The sequence below is a fragment of the Magnolia sinica genome, chromosome 6, assembly GCF_029962835.1.
Source record: "Magnolia sinica isolate HGM2019 chromosome 6, MsV1, whole genome shotgun sequence".
Taxonomy (NCBI): Eukaryota; Viridiplantae; Streptophyta; class Magnoliopsida; order Magnoliales; family Magnoliaceae; genus Magnolia; species Magnolia sinica.
Window position 1 is genome coordinate 94,427,591 of NC_080578.1, and position 20,982 is coordinate 94,448,572.

At 39.1% G+C, this 20,982-nt stretch overlaps 1 protein-coding gene across 5 annotated transcripts; it reads right to left on the reverse strand.

Moving 5' to 3' along the window:
• Nucleotides 1–2,090: 2,090 nt before the first annotated feature.
• Nucleotides 2,091–16,533, reverse strand: LOC131249128 (uncharacterized). 5 transcript variants are annotated; one of them, XM_058249701.1, is made up of 6 exons: nucleotides 16,367–16,533; nucleotides 16,010–16,242; nucleotides 15,756–15,905; nucleotides 15,234–15,296; nucleotides 14,453–14,530; nucleotides 2,091–2,329 (listed from the first exon to the last, which is right to left on the reverse strand). In XM_058249701.1, exons 2-6 carry the CDS (start codon nucleotides 16,193–16,195, stop codon nucleotides 2,318–2,320), a joined length of 489 nt encoding a protein of 162 aa, XP_058105684.1. In that variant the 5' UTR covers nucleotides 16,196–16,242; nucleotides 16,367–16,533; the 3' UTR covers nucleotides 2,091–2,317. The 5 variants fall into 5 exon arrangements, with proteins under 5 accessions (XP_058105684.1, XP_058105682.1, XP_058105683.1 ...); XM_058249699.1 differs by lacking the exon at nucleotides 2,091–2,329 and adding an exon at nucleotides 2,469–2,555; XM_058249700.1 differs by lacking the exon at nucleotides 2,091–2,329 and adding an exon at nucleotides 4,566–5,183.
• Nucleotides 16,534–20,982: the final 4,449 nt, after the last annotated feature.

The window sequence follows — 20,982 nt, forward strand, 5'->3', positions numbered from 1 at the left end:
CTTCAATGCATGTGCTGCTTATTCGCTCCCCACGAAGGACTGCTCAAAGGTGTCATCCAGTTGAGAAGGTGGGTGTGAGGGCTTCTTCTTTTTTCTTTTTCTTTTTTTTTTTTTTTGTTTTTTTTTGTTTTTGTTTTGCCCTTTTTCCAATTCCAAACAAAGCTGCTGGAGAGGAGAGGCTCCAACATCTCCAATCTCTAACAATTCCAAGGTGAGTTTCTCCACTCCCTCTCTTTCCTCTCATTCTCCTTCTCATGATTTTTCTTTTTAATGCCTAATGCCATCTGTTAATTCTCTGAATGTGGAGAGATTCTTTAAATAGAGTTCATGCTACGTTAAGAGAGTTGTTGGATAAGAATTTTATATAGATCTTTATTAACCTTAAATAGTCCTATTTCTGTTAGGAGAATTATTACCTTAAAGAGTGTAAGTTCTGATAGAAGAGTTGTTGGATATAAATCTATATTGGCTTAGATAAAGTCCAAAGGTAAGAGAGTTATTAGAGAAGAGTCCTATATATGGATATGTATTTATTTAGTTGGAAAGAAAGGAGAATAATAACTTCCAATCTAAACAAAAATGGTTCTGTAAAAGCACTCAATGCGATTAGGTCCACTGGCTGAACGTTTAAGATCATCCCATTAGAGGAATTTATTTATTTGTTTGCACTTTGGTCCATCTACAATGGAGCCCACTTAAGGCAGGGCCTCACTTATGGCGTAGATAGAGCAGCTCAGAGTCATGGATTTACTAACAATTTAACTTGCGCTCCTCTCTCACAAGTGAGAAATTACAGGATCCTCCCACAACCCTTTTTTAACATAATACCCGGCTTTTGGGTTTTTAATAAGTTCATCCATGATTAAGTGATCCAGACCATTGTTCTGTGGTGACCCTATATGGAAGTACATAACCCTAAATCTCTTCAATAGAACAATCCTATACATACAGTTTGCGGCCTACAAATAGATGGTTAAAAGGGAAATGCAGCAGCGATCCATGTTCAACTGAAAAAGGCCCAATATCTGAAGGCTATGATCGTCAAATCCATGTTCTTTTGGAAGCATAACCGATCCACTAGATGCAACAAACCAAGGGTTTGGATCATATAACCATGGGCCCACTTTTTCAGAACTGAGAGCTCAAGTACTTCGATCCTGAATCCTATAATCCTATTTAGATGCTTCTGTACAATCTGGGTCTTACTTCAGTTACCTCAGGGATCTTTGGATGTTCAACGAATCAAGTTCCTGGGTTGGCCCAGGTTTTAAAGAGTTCGTTCTGCCTCTGTCGTGACTCCTCATTGGGGCCCACATGCTGAGATGGTACGATAATTTAAACCACCCATCTTTCAGTACTATCCATGGTCCCATAAATCCACGGTTCAATGATGATATTGACCTTCAATTTCTTAAATATGGGCACCGAAAGATCTTTTTACAGTGGCCATAAATCATAGAACTCAAAAAAATGGCGGTTGCCATCATTGGACCATCTCAGCATGTGGGGTTCAATGGGGCAACACAAGCTGGCAATCCTGTGACTACAACTTCTGCTTAGCCATCTAATCAAATTGATTCTCCAGATGTTATGCTATAGCATATTCCAGCTGGAGATTTCAAAATGGGGTACCTTCATGTGAGGGGGCAAAACAGGCGTAAAGATACATGACAAGCAAAAAATAAAATAAAAATCTGCTACTTAGGCAGTAAAACCTATATGAGAAAAACGGCCCATTCCAAGAAAAAAAAAAAAGGAAAAAAAGAAAAAGAAAACAGATAGTCCAACAGTCCATACTCAAATGCAGATGTGTGGCTCACTAATGCGTGTGCTGCCCTGATTTTATATATATATATATATATATATATATATATATATTTGTTTTGGTTTTTTGTTTGTCTTTGTTTTTATGGTGTATATGTCATGTTCACAGTGCACTCTACCTGATGAGTGGCCCTGAACTGTGACACATATAAGTTGAATCCTAGCCCTTTAAAATTTATGCAAAAAACCAGGTCCGCCAATCAGTGCAGAGCTTTAAGAATTCAAATTCTTATTATAAAAAAAACACCCAATTATAATGGTGAATGCCATCTTATAAATGATTTTTGATAAGTAGCTACATCAGCTTGGAGCTCAAATATTTCTAGACTTCCCAGCTTCCATACAAACTTCAGCATTATCAGAACCCATACGAGTTTCCATCTGGACGGGATGGTGCAAAAACTGGGATATTGGCTCCATGTCAGATTTGCAAAAACTTGCTTTTGTCTAACTTAATTACAACTACATAATTGCGACGAACTCTCAACTTCTGTCAATGGCGCATCTGACATGACAAGTGGGCTCCACAAGATCAGGATTAAGGCAGTTGACTATCCAAACAGAATCTAAAAGCATGCGGAGATTAAGAATGTAACAGATAAATACGTCGTAACATGTTGACACAGCCAGGATGAAAACTCCATCACCTTCGGAAGCAGTTAATCATCTCTTGCCAAGTGGGCATGGAGGATGAATGGCTGTACATGCACAAAAGGTCCCCTTGGACAGGTCTGATCTTATCATTAGTCCATTAAAAAATATCTAGAATCTGATCACAGTAAGCAACAACTGACGATTACTCATACAGGGGACCCAACAAACTAATTTTTTTTTTTTTATTCTCCATGCCACAAAGCTGCATCATTTATCAAGTCAAGCACATATCATGGACAGGTCTGATCACATCATTAATCCACTAAAAAATATCTAGAGTCTGATCATGGTAAGCAAACGGATGGTCGGACACAACAACTGACAATTACACATACAGGGAACCAACAAACTAAAAAATTTAATTTTTCTCCATGCCACAACACTGCATATCATTTATCAAGTCAAGGCACATATCATGGAAGCAATGAAGGGGTAATCCCTTTCGTTCACCAGCTAAGACTCTCAGACTGCCTCCTGCATTGGGATTAGCTTCTGGGAACGTTGTTCATTACAGACAGGTGTATGTATTCACGGCATTGAGACCATCACAATAATAGGTTTGTGAGGGAAACACAGTGAGAGGACTTTAGTTGCTCGTCAGTTTAGACAACCTACTTGCAATCTCATTGTATCACGTCTAATCAAATGAGATCATCTGCGCATAAAAGATAGCTGATGACAATTTGAATGCTTAACTAATACCCATGCGGGAAAAAGAAAAGGAGATTAAACAAAAATCAATATTCCAACCATACCAATCTCAACATTGTTTAAAGCTTGTTGAATCAACTTGAAACTTTTCTCAATCAGATTTAAGGTTTAGTCGACATCAGCCCCAATTCTAACAGAAGATGGAAAAAAACTCACCGGTTAAAAAATTCAATGAAGTTGAGTACACAATTCAAGTCCATTTCCATGCCTATGGAAAAGAAAAACAGATATTGTAAAATGAATTAAGCTATATTTACAAAGCTCATCCATGACCAAGCATTCGAGTCAATTAAACAGTGGTCATTCAACTGTGTGAAGTTTCTAAACTTATGACGGTAAGCATGATGCAGCTTTTAACATAACCCGGTGGCTGGTCAATGTTGTTTTTCAAATCTCCAAAAAGAACGGCATTCTCAATGCCCCTTTGGCACAAATAAGATCAGCATAAGAGTGCTTTGAAAAGATTTAACTTTTGCCTTTGGTGAAGTCTACAAAAAATATTTTGAAACTTCTAGCCATCAATTGAATGGTGTAACACAACCTCATCAAGTAACATGATTTTGGTCCCTGATTCTTCACTAGAAGCAGCCAGCCTTTTCTTCTCTTAGAATCTTCTCTAGCGCCATGACAATATGTATGTTGCAATCTGTCTGAGAGCTATGGCATGATGCAGACACTCCATTTTGCATGGGAGGGCCCCGTGGTTTGACATGAATTCTACAGTGGATCCATCCAATGGACGATCCTGTTTCCCACCTACAGAGTGAGCTAACAATTTTGATTGAATCTCAGAAGGAATCCTGTCGTACTAATTCTTACTCAATTCATTGAACCCTGGGTTAAGCCCAAAGTCCAAATGTCCCATCCAAGCCCTATATTAGGACACCACAATTAAGTTAGGTCCTGGACCTTGTAAATTGAATACCATCGGGTAGTCTATAGTGCAAGCTTTGCAACCATGTTTTCAGACCCGGTTTGGACCGATTGAGCCTGAACCAGGGACAGAAATCAGTTGGATCACCTAGAAGTGTGTTTTGGTTCAAACCATTATGTGGGGAATAGGTATAGAACCCCACAACTACCAACTATGCTAGAAGCATTTAGTTGCTTATATGTTGTCATTTTATTTAGTTATATAGATGTCACAGATCAAACCAATCACATTGTTAGGTATAGAAGCCAACAAACTACCAACTATGCTAGAAGAATTTAGTTGCTTATATGTTGTCATTTTATTTAGTTATATAGATGTCACAGATCAAAACTAACAATGTGATTCCCAACATTGCCACTCCGTAACTGGACGACAGGACGAGTTTGGACCAAGCCACCAAAAGAAACATGTTGAGGTCCAGTCTGGGTTTTAAAATGTTGCTTCCCATCAACACCAAGCATGCCTCAACCCCAAAATGTACATGCTAAAATATTGAGGCAACTACTTGGGACAAATAACAAGGCAAATATCTCATTTTGACCATATCGCATGCCCTAGAGCAGCTTCCACTCAACATTTCTACAAGACCCCGTAAAACATTCAGCAGAACTTGCTTTCGGATTAGGAGTCCATACTACGAGTGAAAGGAAAAATGTAAAAAACTACCATTAGAGCAGCCCAAGAGAGTATATACATGTGAATTACGTCCCTATTCCTACTAAATACAAAGTAACTATTCCATCATTGATCATCAATCATTTGTGTAGTTGCTGGTGCAAAGATTGTTCTAACTTAATGCTATTTATGAACCAATCACACACCACCACCTATTTTTTACCTACCTTTTTCCTTTCTTATTCTGACTTTCTGACCAAACCAGTCCTCTGTTCCACCGAGATGGGCCTTCTAACCAGACCTGTTAATGTGCCGGGCCTTTTCTAACCAGACCTGTTGTTGCGCTCTGTCTTTCTTGCCAGACCTATTTCTTCTCCGCAGTCTGGCATTTCAACGATGATCTGATATCTGCCTACTTTTGGATTACTTAATCTGCAAATAAAAACTGTTGTGCATCTAAAGTAGTTGGTAGCTTCAATTTGTAAACCTGTTTCTGCATGCCTATCTTTCTTCTTCTTTTTTTTGGAAGGGCAACGACGATTTTATTAAAAGACCTACAAGCAAAAGCTAAACGAGAAAAGAATATAAAGGAAACCCTAAAAAATTACAACCCAAAAAATGAGAGGATCAAAATCAACCACATCTTTTAAAGAGAAGCACAATCTATCACACACATTGTTTAGAGTATCCCAGATATTATGATAATATCCAAGATATTATCCATATATCCAGCTCGGTGATACCAATAACACTGGTGGTACTAGAAATTTCAGGTATTATCGCCAATATTTTCAACTGTGTAAATTATTGATGCCGCTTGTATCGCCAATGTATTGCCAATTTTTTTATTGTATAAATTCCAAGTGTCAATTGTATCGTCAGTGTATCAGCAATATTTCTATAATATCACCAATGTAACGATATTGCCAAAAATCAGTTTATTAAAAAATGTTTGGATGCATTGACAGATGGGATAGATGGGATGGTTCATTAGATGGATGGATGGATAGTTAGATGGATCGATAGATGGATGGTTGGATCATCATGCAGGTGTATTTTTATATGCTTATTTATGCATGGATGTATAATTCATTATGCATATTTGTTTGGTTGTTAATTGGTTTTGATGAGATTTAAGTGATTGTTTTGTTACTATTGGATTGCTTTCTTACGATAGCACATACTTTTAGGCCCCATTAAATGGAAACTTACTATGTATGCATTCTTTTGTAAAATTTTGACTCCTAAATATGCAAATATGTGTGTTTTAGAATCTCCTAAAGTTCCACTAAAAAATTCCAACGTTTTTCCGATGTTTCCCCGCATTTTCGGAAATTGATGATATTATTAGAAATATCGATATTGTTCCCATATCCCTGGCCAAAGAAACTTGGTAGTGATACCGATACTTCAAACACTGATCATAGCCACCCTCCATCTCCTCCGATCATGATTTATTCCAAAAAACACCGACTATTTCTTTAAACCCAAATAATCCACCACAGAGCCAGGAGGACAAGATGCCAGATTACCTTGCCTTTCTTTCCCACTCCTCCATGCCAGGCCCATAAAAGCTCCCCCACATCAGCATGAATATAACGAGGAAGTACGTCCAAACCTTGCAAGGGGCAATGGATAAACAGATGGTCGACAAACTCCTCTGCTTGAATGCATAAGGAATAGATATTGGGGATAATCATAGACTTCTTTTGGAGGTCGTCAATAGTCAGTCAAGACCTTGTTCCCGCTCACTAGCCAAGTGAAGGGCCCGAACTGTCAACCTTAGGAAATGCGCCATAGAACCAGAAATGAAAAGCATGATCCCAACCATCAACCATTGCACTCATCCAGAACATCCTATAGAAGGACCTGACCAACAACCGGCCCAAACTGTGAACACACCCCCCCAATTGGACATTGGATGGCCTGCAACCAACCCAACAAACTAATGAAATCTTCCAGCTCCCTATTCGACAGGTCCCTCCTGCATGGAGGCGCCCATATCGCTGTGGAAGAGAAACAATCCGACTAAATTTCCGGATTGCAACATCTATATTTGGATATGATTGCCTATCTTTGGATCAAATTTTATGTTTACTGCTAATTGCTTGCCTCTGTTGGCTCTCAAGTCTGCCATCTATCGCCATTGATCATCAATCTGAATGCATTTGTCATCAGCAGTTGACTCCTACTAATGTTTGTTGCCAGAAGTTTGCAGTCATTCACATCTTGTTATCTGAATTTCTCATTTAGCATTTGTTATTGTTCATGGCATTTCAAAGCTACATGTCACTGCTTGTTGTTGCTTAGACATCATCTCTATGATCATCTTTAGGTGCTGGAGATCTAATCATTGTCTCTGCCTCTTGAGACTATGATTGAAGCCTTTCTTTCTTGCCTTTCAAACTCAAGCTACTCCTCAAGAGCACCTTGAGTTTGAAGTGTGTGTGTGTGTGTGTGTGTGTGTGTGTGTGTTAGGATAGACACACATGTATATCTGTACTACTGACATCAGGCTATTCTAGATCATATTACATACTCTATGCATAATGTCGTTTGTATATATTTAGCTATTTCAATGGGATACTAGAACATGTTTCCACAATGTAGTTCCTTACACTAACACCTTTTACTATACAATCACCTATTTGTACAAAAAAAAGAAAAAAAGGAGAGAGGACATAGCTCTCTTTGGAAAATCTAAACAAATGGAAACCATACATCATCCTTGCCACTTCTCCATGCACTCAACTCAAAACACATACGTGCCATGTTACTACCATGCGGCATGCGCTAATGGAGGAGATACCTTGGTCCCTAGAGTCCTATGTACCAAATACCAATAGGAGACTGAAGTTGGGACCCCCAGCCACTCCCATATTGTATGTACCCCCTCTCCTTTGTTTATTTTCTTTATAAAACACCACCTTGAAGAAGATTACTTTGGACTTGGCTTTTTCTCTCACAAGCTCAATCTTAGACCTTGCACCACACCACTAGTGTGGCCTTTTTGCTTTTAGGAAAATACTTTTAGCCTTGCTTCCCTTCTCTCATATTCAAATATAGAATTAGAAGCACCTTTAGGAAATTACCTAGATATGCCATACCACCAACCTGGAACTAATCAAAGAGAAATCTTGGGGTCCCAGTAGTCCATATCTACTAAACGGGACCAAAATTAGACCCCAAGCTCTCCCATACTTGTAGGTACCCCTTTTCTCTGTGTTTGTTTTCTTTATAAAACAACACTGCAAAGATTGATCTTGAGCCCTACCCCACACCATTATGCTCTGGCCTTTTGGCTTTTAGGATCATACTTTTAGCATTGCTTCCCTTTCTTGCATCTTCACACATAGCATTAGAAGATCCCTTAGGAAATTACCATAGGCAATAACCGCACCTTCTAATCTCCATAGCTCACACCAACTGTACAGCGATATGACATTCCATTTACACTAAAAAATCTTAAGTCATGCCCCATACCAGTAAGCTTGGCCCTTTTGCTTTTAGGATCATACTTTCAACCTTGCTCCTCTTCTCTCATCTTCACCCATTGCATTAGAAGCTCCCCAAGGAAATTACCAAATCCAATAACCCCCAGCTGATTTCCATAAACTCACACGAACCATACCACAATCTAGCCATGCAACCATTCTGTTTAAACTCTCAAAACCAGGCGATCATTACAAGGTCACTCTTTTCTGTGCTAAGATCAGATGTGGGGCTTCAACAGACAATAATCTGACCATTTGCATGAAGCTTCTCGGAAGCAAACATATCTACGGCATCTAATCCTGTTTCCCTACTTTCTTTCTTCCTTATGCATATTGCCATTTGTTTTAACCAGGAACAACATATTGTCTAGTATGAAATATTGATCGCCAAGGATTAAAATATCGTCCAAAACTGATACATATTGCCCAATACGTACCAGCTCCAGTGGGTGACAATATGACACACCATCCTTTCCCCCATACAGAGTCAGAGCACCTGAATGGGACCAAGTAAGAACTGACTCATCCAAATTGATGTGAGTGGACAAGTGTAGTCAATCAGATACGCAGGGGTGACAATATGACACACCAGCTCCAGTGGGTGACAATATGACACACCATCCTTTCCCCCATACAGAGTCAGAGCACCTGAATGGGACCAAGTAAGAACTGACTCATCCAAATTGATGTGGGTGGACAAGTGTAGTCAATCAGATACGCAGGGGTGACAATATGACACACCAGCTCCAGTGGGTGACAATATGACACACCATCCTTTCCCCCATACAGAGTCAGAGCACCTGAATGGGACCAAGTAAGAACTGACTCATCCAAATTGATGTGAGTGGACAAGTGTAGTCAATCAGATACGCAGGGGTGACAATATGACACACCAGCTCCAGTGGGTGACAATATGACACGCCATCCTTTCCCCCATACAGAGTCAGAGCACCTGAATGGGACCAAGTAAGAACTGACCCATCCAACTTGATGTGAGTGGACAAGTGTAGTCAAAATCAGATACGCAGGGCATCTGACTCGGACATTTAAATAAAATAGTTTTCTTTTCTTTTTGTTGGGCTTAATTTAGGGTTTATGACCCCCTAAAATTCATTTTTTACTTTCAAGTCCCAAAAAAGACTGCTTCATATCGTGCTAATCAAGCTTGGAAGATTTTTTTTATATTTTTTAATTGTGATTTTTCCATGTTTCAAAATCTAAGGTGAATGATCTTATTTTCTTACATGGTTTGGTTCTTAATCATGTGTTTGTAGATCTACGGAATTTTTTTTCTTGAAACTATAGATCATGCGAAAAATGTGATTTTTTAAATTTTTTTTTCTAGATTTCTTGCCAAATACATGTTTAGCTTGTTCGAAAGGGATGCTATAATTTCTAAGAATTATTTTTCTAGATCTCTTGCTAAATACATGTTTGGTTTTTTAGAAAGAGATCCACTGATTTGGGTGGTATACATATTTTTTAAAAAGAAAAAATTAAATGTATTTTTTTAACAATTCAATTACTTTAAAAAAAAAAATTATTTTTTAGTCATAAAGCCAATTATTGCAAAAAATGATGATGGAGATTCCATTGGGATTTTAAAACACAGTTTCTCTTTTCACTCAAATTAATCAAGCCAATACGTGTATGATTTTCAAAATATGGAGGTGTTAGTGGAGGGTGGCCCCACTTCAATCTTCCAATCCAGATCAACTCCAAAATCTCGGGTAATCAAACCTCCAAAGATGTCTGTAAGGCACCTACACAGAATAGCGAGATAGCACACAAAAAAAGGGAGGTGATGTTAAAACCAATCTAAATTCAAAAGAGATGCAAGAATACACACGCGATACAACCGGGAATAGGACACTATCTTGAACCTTTTATGTTGGGTTCATTCCTTGACCAATAGAGTTGCTGTGAGATGTGAATCCAGACTGGCCAATGACTACATCATGGGTGGAACAGATTGATCCTCGGAGGAACCAATCCTATGGGGGCTCTAGAAGTCATTACTGAATGTTCCTAAAGATTAAATCCAAGTCAGATACCCAGAGATTAGATTTCGAAAACATCTTTGGGCTTGAAAATAGCTCTGGTCACATGATCTACAAACAAGAAATCTGGATTCGGCTTTGGATTGTGTGATGCAAGGTGTTAGGCACCTCAATCACCCACCTAGTAGAACGTGGTCTTTATTTTGTCTTAAATATCTCCAGTTAAAATACACCCATTATAACGTGAGGTGGGTCAGTAAATCAAATTAGCTTCTCCAACATCGTCACTTCTCAGATCCTACATATCGCTGAAGAGATCATGCTATCCAAGATCTCAAATCAAATGAGCAGGGCATGGATAACCTGTAACCTTAGAAAGATAGTGAAGGGGCTTCCTTTTTTTCTTTTTTTCAGAAGCAACAAGATTACATTAAAGAAAACGAGAAATACAAAGGGTGCTGAGATAGCAGAACCAAGGCTAAAAGCCTAAAAACAAAAGGTTAAAATCCTTAAGACCCGGGACATTGGCCACCCATTTGAATAGCAATTTTTTTTTGCAAAGGAACCCACAGCCTCAGCCGAAGACTGGCTGTTGTTAAAGCATCTGTCATTTCTCTCCTTCCAGACAGCCCACCAGATAGCGAGGATCGCCATTCTCCAAACACGCGATTTGATTTTGCCCAACTTGAAACCGTACCAATATGCTAACATAGGGTAAGCGGAATCCGGGATGCACCCGCTGACATTAAATCTGAAGAACGTAGTGAAGGGATTTCCTTGTCAAGTTTTTCTATCAAAAGCACATTTTATTAATCCTCCAACAAAGTGGATACCGATTAAACTAGATCAGTGACAGCAAAAATCGTTGCGTACATGGGCCAATATTGGTTTATTCAAATCAATTCTTGAACAAAAATGCTTTATATAAGTAATGCCGATAAAATCTTCCATACATGTTAAGATGAGCAACATACATTATGACTTTCATTGTGAAAATTTTAAAAACTCTGCCCTATGAAGAGAGAAGACAGCTAAGAACCAGCTTTCACTGTTGCAGAGCAATAAACAATTGATTAAGATGTACAAGCCTTAATATCCAGTTATCCACATACAAAAGGTTCAGAGGAAAAAACCATTCTTGGATATTGTGGAATCAATGAATTTACAATCTTCCTCCTTTGGAAAGGAAACTCCATGGGGTCCATTTATCTAGCTTGTATATTTATCAACAACAGGTACACATACTTTTGTTTCTAAAGATAACTTTTCTCTTTCTGGAATAGGTGGCTCCTCCATATGTTCCCTTCTTTCATATCATCTTCATTTCATCAAATACGTAGAGAGAGAGAGAGAGAGAGAGGTCACTCAAACTGTTTAATGCTAGATGTCTTTCATAGAAGGGATGAGAATTCTGCAACAAAGAAAAGGTTAAAGAAACCAAGTTCTGCTGCCAAGTAGAAGATAGGCTGATACAACTGGTCCTCAAGGGCTGAACTGATGACAACTATTACAATTATATAATTTCTTTCATGTAAATATGGAGTCTATGCTGTTTTGGGTGTCCTTTGCTGCTGCTTTGTAATTGAAGTGGAAGTTCGTTTATCTCTCATCATCCTCTTCCTCTCCTTTCTTTTCTCTTTTGCTTGTTAATAAAATTTTCACAGCTTCTCTTAAAAAATAATAAAAGAATTGGAGTCTACACTGTAGTGTACACTGAAGTGTAATAAAAGAATTGGAGTCTACACTGTAGTGTACTAGCAGTTGATTTAGTCAATTTTGGAGCTTCACCAATGACAACACTGAGGGCAACGAGAATCCATTTTAGTAGAAATCAACTCATATATGCTTTGTGTGAATGTTATGGAAGCAGAAAATGAGAATAGGAAGTCCTAAATGGCAGATCACACCGACGATTGCCACCGGAACCTGTGTAGGAGCTATTTGCAACACTAAGGAAACAATTTGTTCTGGAAAAACAAATGAAATAGACTTTTTCAGGCATGGATTTTAATTTCAGCCAAAGAATCACTGCATTGACATTATCATATGTTCACTTCTTGAAACGGGCCAGAGATAGATGGTTTAGAACTGGCATCCAATGGGCTTTCGAAGGAAGGCAAAATTATTTCTAGCAACAGATGTGACATCAGCACTGGAGAAAGTAGCGGATGCAAGGTAATGGAGAGCTGGTCAAATGATTAGGTATGGCACAATCAGATGATATTGGCAAAAGGCAAAATATATGATGGATGAATAAGCTTCAGAATAACTTTTTTTTACCTAAATGATGGACGGCCTCTAAGTAATAAGGTGTATGCAAATCACAGATAAGAACCTATCTAGCACTTGCCAGTCTACTCTTTCTAGTAAAGTAAATGAATCACTTCACTGTATCACTGGCGATGATCGCAAATTAATTGCTCCAAGAAATTACTCAAGTCACTCCTCAATACTTTAAGGGCCTGTTTTCACTAGTGGAAACAAAAAAAAAAATTTAAATGAGGAAAGGAAAACGTCACATCACAGGAAAACTATGGAAGAGGTAACTAGGGAAAAGGAAATCTATGGAAAATAATCCTTATATTATATAACTACATAACCTATTTTTTCTAGCATACATGATTTCAATGCAAATGTGGAATGGTCAATGGTCAAAAAGTGAGAGTTAATCACTCAAAAATGGTGGAAATCTCCATTTCTTAGGTTTTAGAGAGGAAATGAAAATGATCCTTTCCTAAGGAAATCAGACCAAATAAAAACCTACTTCCACACCCCTTTTGGCTTTTGCAAACAAGTGAAACTGTGTCATCAGAGGAAATCATTTTTCTTCCTCCAATGAATCCCGTTTTCCACAAATCCAAAATACAGTCACTAAGTACCAATGACCCAGTTCTGGTAAAGAAATCCAAAAAGCCATTTTGGATCTAATTAAGGTAGTATTTAATATCCAAAAAATTGCCCACTGAAATGCTACCTCAAATATCTGGTGCCAATGAGAAGATTAGGAGGGATTCTAATGAGTTGAGATGTTCAAAAACTATTTGCAGCTCCAGTTAGATCTGTCATCAGGACCTTAAAGACCAGTAAGGAAGAATGAGACGAAAAAGCAACTGAAACGGATAAAACCAACTAGCCATGCACCATTCTTGCAGAAAAACAAAGGCTGCAAAGCACAGGATGCATATGTTGTCTTTGAATCACACCACTAGTGATGCACCGTTCTCTTCCAATTCGGGACAGGGCTGCCATTCAGCCCTCAGAAATCGAAATCCTAAAAACAGGGCTGTTTTATTCAGCCCTGCCAAATCAAAATCCTAAAACCTGTCCTCACTCTTCAAATGCATACAAATGACAAGGTAAGAACAACAAAGGCTGGCAAGCAAAAACTGCATACAGTATCATTGGATCACAACTGATCAAAGTAGACTGATAACTCTGGAAACCTTAAATAGAACAATTTGTACAGAGTTCATCTTTACATATACACATATAACATTACATCTACCAAGTACATCTCAAAGAAAAATCCTAGCATTGCCTAAAATTGGAAAGCTTACTAAACCCAACTTCACTGTACCTGGACCAACTACAGGAGCTAGAGACACTATAAAAAGCTGACCTTCTTATTATGTTAGAAGTCATCGAGCATTAAACTATACATAAGGCTTCTATCCCTCCGTGTCAAGTCAGTGGCACAGACAACCAACCAATTCAGCTTTTCTTCCTAACCAGAGAGTCCATGCAATTGCTTCAAGCGCTTTGCAGCATGCAAAAAATCCGCTATCACCTGAAATTCATCTAATTGCTTTATAAAAGCAAAAGATGGAAATATAAAGTTGAGTAAGCATGGTCTTGTTTTGGATATTTCAATGCTAAGTGACATCCTTAAATCCTAAGAATAGGACTTTTATCAACAATTACCTCCATTGGTATCTAATAATTATATAAAAGCATGGGATGCACTTCAAATGTTCAGAGAGAGTGGGAGAGAGAGAGCTTCATAGGAAGAATCATATAACAGGTGCACACGTAGGAGGAAATGGACATCAGAAAACCATAGGAATAAGCCAAGAGCTTACAGGACAAAGGGTTCCAACTGTTAAAAACGAAATAGCACAAGCAGAACAGTATCCAAATAAAGGAGAATTAATGGCCAAAACTTCGCAAAGAGTAATTGACACAAAGAATACATATAAACTAAAGAAAATTATGAGAGTTACCTGGGACACAAAATGCCTTTCCACAGCTTCAAGCAACTGCTCCTTTGATGGATGGTAGTTCCGGTAGTTCACTTCATCCTTATTACCAATTCACAAAGCAATTAGTAAAACAAAACATCTACCATATTCAAATAATCGGACACTCTGCAATGTATGCAGGGTTTCAACAGTTATACAAACTACAAATTCATATACTCTACACAAGTAGCGTATCTATCAAAAAACATGATAGGATGCTGAATTAAAAAGAGACTAGTACCAAAAGTATATAGATACTTTTAGGGACAGTAACCATATCTTGGTGTAGTAGGTTTCTTACTCCTAATGATTTCTCATGAATTGACATGTCGGACAGGATACACATGTTTGAATCATGTGCATTGGACAAAAAACAAAATATGATGCTGAATTATGGATATCAATATCAAAAGCATATAGATACTTGCAGGGACAGTTTAACCAGATCCTTGTGCATTAGATTTCTTATTCCTAAAAATTTCTCATGAAATTGACATGTTGGACGGGATACACATGTTCGCATCCATGCCCTAACTTCTGAGAACGTTGAGCTGTATTCCCCACTCCATGTCCAGAATCAGTATTTGGATGTTATAGCTCATGAATTCCATGAACCAAGCCATTGACTGATAGATATTTCCCTTTTCTGCATTCAATCACTTGTACCAGAAGAGATGAGGATAATGCACTTCGGAAAGAAAGGAAAGAGAAGAAAGAAAAGAAAAGAAAAGAAAGAAAAACCCCACGTAACAGAATAACTCACAAGTTTGAAATGCCTCCAGTATTTCCACAGTGAGGCTGTCTCCAATTTCCTCAAATCCGCAGTCTGCCACACAATTTCCTTTTAATTTGAAAAGATTTAAGCACATCCCATAATAGTGTATTCTTAATCAAGGAATTATATGATCCTCGGACGTAGGATGTAGATAGTTTCCTCAGGCAACAAGTCCATATCAGTTAGGCGATTGTTTTGTCATCTAGACAGCTGATCTAACATAACCCACCATGGATAAACCATAAACCAAAAACCCCTAGACAGCACAATCCTAACCCTTGACCATGGACTGCAAACAGAAGAAGGTTACAAAAAGACAGTAGTAGTCCACATTCAAGAGCTAAAAATGCCAAATGCTGAAACGGAGGATCTTTCAATGGGTGAGATTACAGTTCATGGTCCATAAACAGTGGGAACCATAAGTTCAAGGATCATATAATTACCATTTTGAGTAGCAAGCCAAGTTTCAAACAAAAAACAAGAACAGAACAAAAGAGAAAAAGAAAATACCAGTGTTCTTCGAGGAGTACTCCTTGACCCTAAATCCGACCCACTGTAGGAGAAATCCTCCCACTCATCACCATCTTCATCTCCCGTCGGCACTTCAATCACACTAAGTGCATTCCTCTGAACTTTCACCTCATCGCCATTCGTTAACACCTGAAAACGAAGAAACTCTCCTCTCTCAGAATCCAAATCCCACAACATCACAAAACTCAAGTTACATCACCAAACACCGTAAGAAAAGGAAATCGATCTTTTACCAGCCAATGCCACCCGCCGAGCCCAACGGCCTTCTTCACCACTCCATGGAGCCCGACCAAAACCGACCGAGTCCGATTATTGCCAGTCACCACGACTTTCGTACGACGCGGGAGCACCGCAAGGTCTTCATCTACATTCTCCTCGCCAAACAGAACTCGCTGTGGATAAACGGTAGATTCCGACATTACTCTGCTTTCGACCTATTATCGCCGTATTCAATTCACAGAAATTTCTACAAAAAATGCGAAATCCAAAATTCAGATTCTTACATGCGAAGTCCATCAAATCGAACTTGAAAAATTACTGAAAATCGAGCGGAATGCAAGCATGATCGGGTCAGATCGAGAGAGCAGTACCTGGAGAAATCTCGAAAAGCAGCGATTTTTCGGAGATGGATCTGTTCCTAGACATTTCGGAGAAATGCTCGGAAAGGGAAAAAAACCCTAGAAATGCAAATGCAATGGAGATTCCGAGGCTTCTTCTCTTCTCGAAAATGAAAAGAGGGAAAATAAAAGCAAAGCAGAAAGAGAGTGAGAGGAGGCTCTGCGTTCCAGAGCCGTACGGGAGTGGGTAAAGCACGAGCAGGTCGGCAGGAGAAAGTACCGTTGGGATCGGTTGCGGGGCGTTGGATGCTTGGTTAGTTGCTCGATGTTTAGCGGTCACGTCCGAGGCGGTTTTATTCGCTCTTGTCCAATGGGAGAATGACACGTCGAGAAAGGTCTGTGGGACCTGCGGTTGTTGGTAGAGCATGTACGCCACGTGACGATATTAATGGTAGCTACTGTTTGTCTGTACCCGCCTTGAGGAATGTTAATTCCAGTCGTTTAATCTTCAAGCGCGAAATCAAACGCATCACACGTACTGTCTTGGACCCTAAATTCAAGATCTGGGATGTTGATTCCTTAAAAAGTAAACTTTATGACTCTATATCCATGAATTAACTTGGTTTTCTATACCATTGGCCCCATACATATGAATAAATGGACGTTTACAAAATTTGTAACCAACGGCTAATATTAAATATATGTTTTTTTCTAGTGAATTGAAACTAGACACGCACTTTTTTGGGATGGAGAATCTAAAGGAATGTATCTATCTGATGGACGATACGGATTTTTCACGTGTAAGCCTTTTTGTTACCTGCACGGGGTTGGTAATTTTAGCGCTTGAAGATACGGCGTCTGATATGACCATTTCCATAAGCCTGCATACGTGCGGGACCGTCACGCTTTAGATCGAAGCAGCAGGCAAGAGAAGCATCCGGCCCTGACATATGGGCGTTTCCTATAGGCAAAAAGACAAAGAGCTGCGAAGCATGAATCGAGTATCCACGCGGCGGACCTGACATGCGCTAACTGAACGCCACGTGTAACAAATATCCATCAGATCCACTCCGTCCATCAGGTGAAAAAATTAAATATAACCATTTACACTAAAAATAATTTCAATTTAATACTTAAATGAAGCATATCATATGGAACTGTGTAAAATCATTACTAGAACCTTTAAATTCAAATGGTGTGGCCCACTTATTCTATAAATGTAATTATATTTGGGTAATACATTTATAATGAAGTTTAACGCTAGATGAATGGATTGGATGGTATATAAAAAACATTTTGGACACCCATGCAGCATTTTGGACACTTTTAATGGTGGAACTTCCCATCTCAACTGTTTCCCGTCGTGTAGCCCATTTAAGCTTTGAATCGGCATGATTTCTGTTCTTCGCTCCAGATATAAGGTGGATCGTCTGATGGACGGGGTGGATCTCATCCAAATGAAGTCATTCCTTCCACGTCAGCTACAGTCACGCAAGCGTTTTCGTTGTTGCAAACGAGATAGTACGTTATATGGTCGGAGCCATCTATGCGTGCGGTACTATCAAGTAGAATAGAAGGGTGATAGAATCAATCTGGACCATCCATCTAGTTTTTCCTACTATGGATGGCATGTAATTTGAAATGCATACAGATCAGTTGATTTTATCCGTCCGATCGGTTTTATTCAAAGCAAAGGTAGGAAGCATAAAGCTTAACGGTCAAAATTGAGGTTTGGATGTTGAAGAAAAGCAACGGCTAGGATAGTCCTTGTAAAATTGATTTTGGAAAGATGGGCCATCTGTAATAAACCCCACTAGATGGACGGTCCCAATTGATCATTCCCCCGCCATCTGAAGCTGAATTATGTGGAGTATGGAAGGATGGGTCTACCAAACTCCGGTACTATCGGCTCTACGACACTGCAATTCTGGCTCGGATGCGGAGTACCGTGTAGAGAATTATACGATCCTGCTCAAGAGCAAATGTACTGTTTGCTCACGCACAGAATTTTGCACACGTGGGGCCATTATTCGGTCATCCAAACCGTTTATTTTATGCTCCTCATACTTAAAGTGGTCCATATGGAAAATAATTCAGATTGGAAAATTCTAACCTTCGATCAATGGCCCATAAAAATACAGTTACATGACGGTTCAGTGATCAATGGAATGAAATATTATAACTTAGATTTATTTTTTCAGAATTTTCTCATCTGATGCGATAGAAAAAATATTAACGGTTTGGATCACTGAAATATGTCCTTGGAAACACGAAATCCTGCAAGAAACGGTTCGTTTGCTACTGAGCTGCACCGGTAATCCCATGTCCTTCAGATTTTAATTTGGACAAGTGGACCCTATGATTCAAAGATCCCAACCGTTGATGTGCCAGGCCTCAACATGGGTGTCATATGGATTAAAAATCCAGTTTGATTGAATGATCATAGCCGTATAATGTTTGGCCTTTTTACTGGTCGATTGTTAACCGTCCATTCATTGCTGCAGTTTAAAGGGTCTTTTTATTCATCAAATCTGGGGATTTTTGGTTTATGGGCCATTCACAGTGATGCTTCTAATGTCAAATGCTTGGATTACTGAACCGTTGCTGCATTTTCTCTTTAACCGTCTATTTATTGCCACCTATTAAAGGGCTATGATTCGTTCAATCGGGAGGATTTCTGGTGAATAGCCATCAACAACGGGCCCCATAATATCAACTGCTTGGATCGATGATAAGGTGGGGTCCTATTTCTCCTACTTGTGCGAAGTGAACGCTTGGATCTACCTTTAGCTCTGCTGCCTTCTAATCACACGAGGGGACGTGGGACCCACACATTCGATGGACCTCACCCAAAAGCATGTTTTATAGTTGTACGTACTCAAACAAGATCGGATCTGATGAAGCCAGGGTTGGATTGCAAATAAGCATTACAGATCTGCTTATAGTGGGCGTTGGGTAGTTTTTAATGGTGAGAAATCAATCATCACTGTTTCTTGAGGTATGGTATACCTGAGATTTGGATATGCTTAATTTTTGAGACATGGTCCTAAAAAGAGTTGTAAAAACAGATGAAAAGAGGATATACAACATATGATCAATGTGGGTCATAAGGTAAGGATAACACCCACTAAGCTTAGGTAACATCTAATACGCACCCATCCTTATAACTTACCTTGGGCCCACATATGGGTTCATCCAGATTTGAATGAAAGTATAACACAAATGTTAGCTTGATCCAAAAATTATGTAGCCTTTAATAAATTTCCAACTGCAGGCATTCAAATCTAGATCTGTTAGCTTCACATGGCTTAGATTGACTTGGCGCGACCAGTAGCTGGCCCAACTTGAACTTGGCCCAGCTTAGTTCTAGAGGCAGACTGACCAGCTCAATTCGATTCAATTAGTAGCTTGGGCCGTTCAAGCTGAATTTAAACCCATGTGATGAATACAAAACAATAACAACAATATACAAGTATTTCATCAAACACACAATGGGCAATATCAAAATCATGATTTGATAATAGTTTTATGATGTGATATTTTGTTTTTAAAGTAATCGATCTGTTCCGTATTCATTTATTCCTCACCACAAGCTGTTCCTGCAGAGAATGCATGCACACTAAAACAATACTTCATTAAGTTATCCCATCAAACACATGACAAATAGCATCAACATCAAAACAACCAAGTCACTAAGTTGATTCCATGTAATAAGAACTTAGACAAGCCCAAACTCAGTTCAAAATTTTTTGGAGGCCAAAAATAAACTCGATTCCATTGGATTTCAAACCATATTTATACCAGCATGACACAGGTTAGAAAAGAGTCGAGATCGTCTATTATCAGGTTAACAGAGAATTCCTGTTACCTTAATGGTTTGGCTTCCGAAGCTGTTTTTTATTATTTTTATTTTTTTAGTGAGTGGTGACGTGGACCAATGAGAATTAGGGTATCAGGAATTCCCTGTTAACCTAATAACAGAGGACCCGGACTCGTAAGAAATCCATACCCTGAAAATGCCTGTACCCACCCTGATTGGGAAATTTATGAAAAATCATACTGATCTGGGCCACATATGCATGTTGAGTCAAACAGTCGATTACCTGTTGATACGAACATTGTGGCCCAACCAATTATCTGAACGTCCTGATATTTTCATCAGAAAATCTTTGATGTGGGGCCTATATCTTTAATGGTACTGATTTCCTACACAGGTGTCATGTTAAGGAAAACGATCGTGCGGTACCATGCTGTCGTACTTTGCCTGCACGTGATCAGTTCTCCACATTAACATCACGAAGAGCCAATCAATGCCCGTATGTACTCGCGAGAGTAGCCATTAATGTCCTACTGTCCCCAGTCTTGCTCGTGTTGGCCAGATCCGGACCATTCATCAGCTGGGGCCCACTCTGAGATCCGGCTATTTCACTTGTCAGGAAAATGGGTGGACAAAAAAATCGAATACTGTTCTTTCAGTTGATGAGTGGATCTGATTTTTTGGGACAGATCATGTTAACAATGTCCCACATGACGAGCTGCTTAGATCTCCCACGTGTTTCCCACCATTGCCACGTCACACGTGTGAGATCTGTACCTTAACAGATAAATGCAGGTTAGATGGTACCACACAATGAGGTGCACTGGGACCT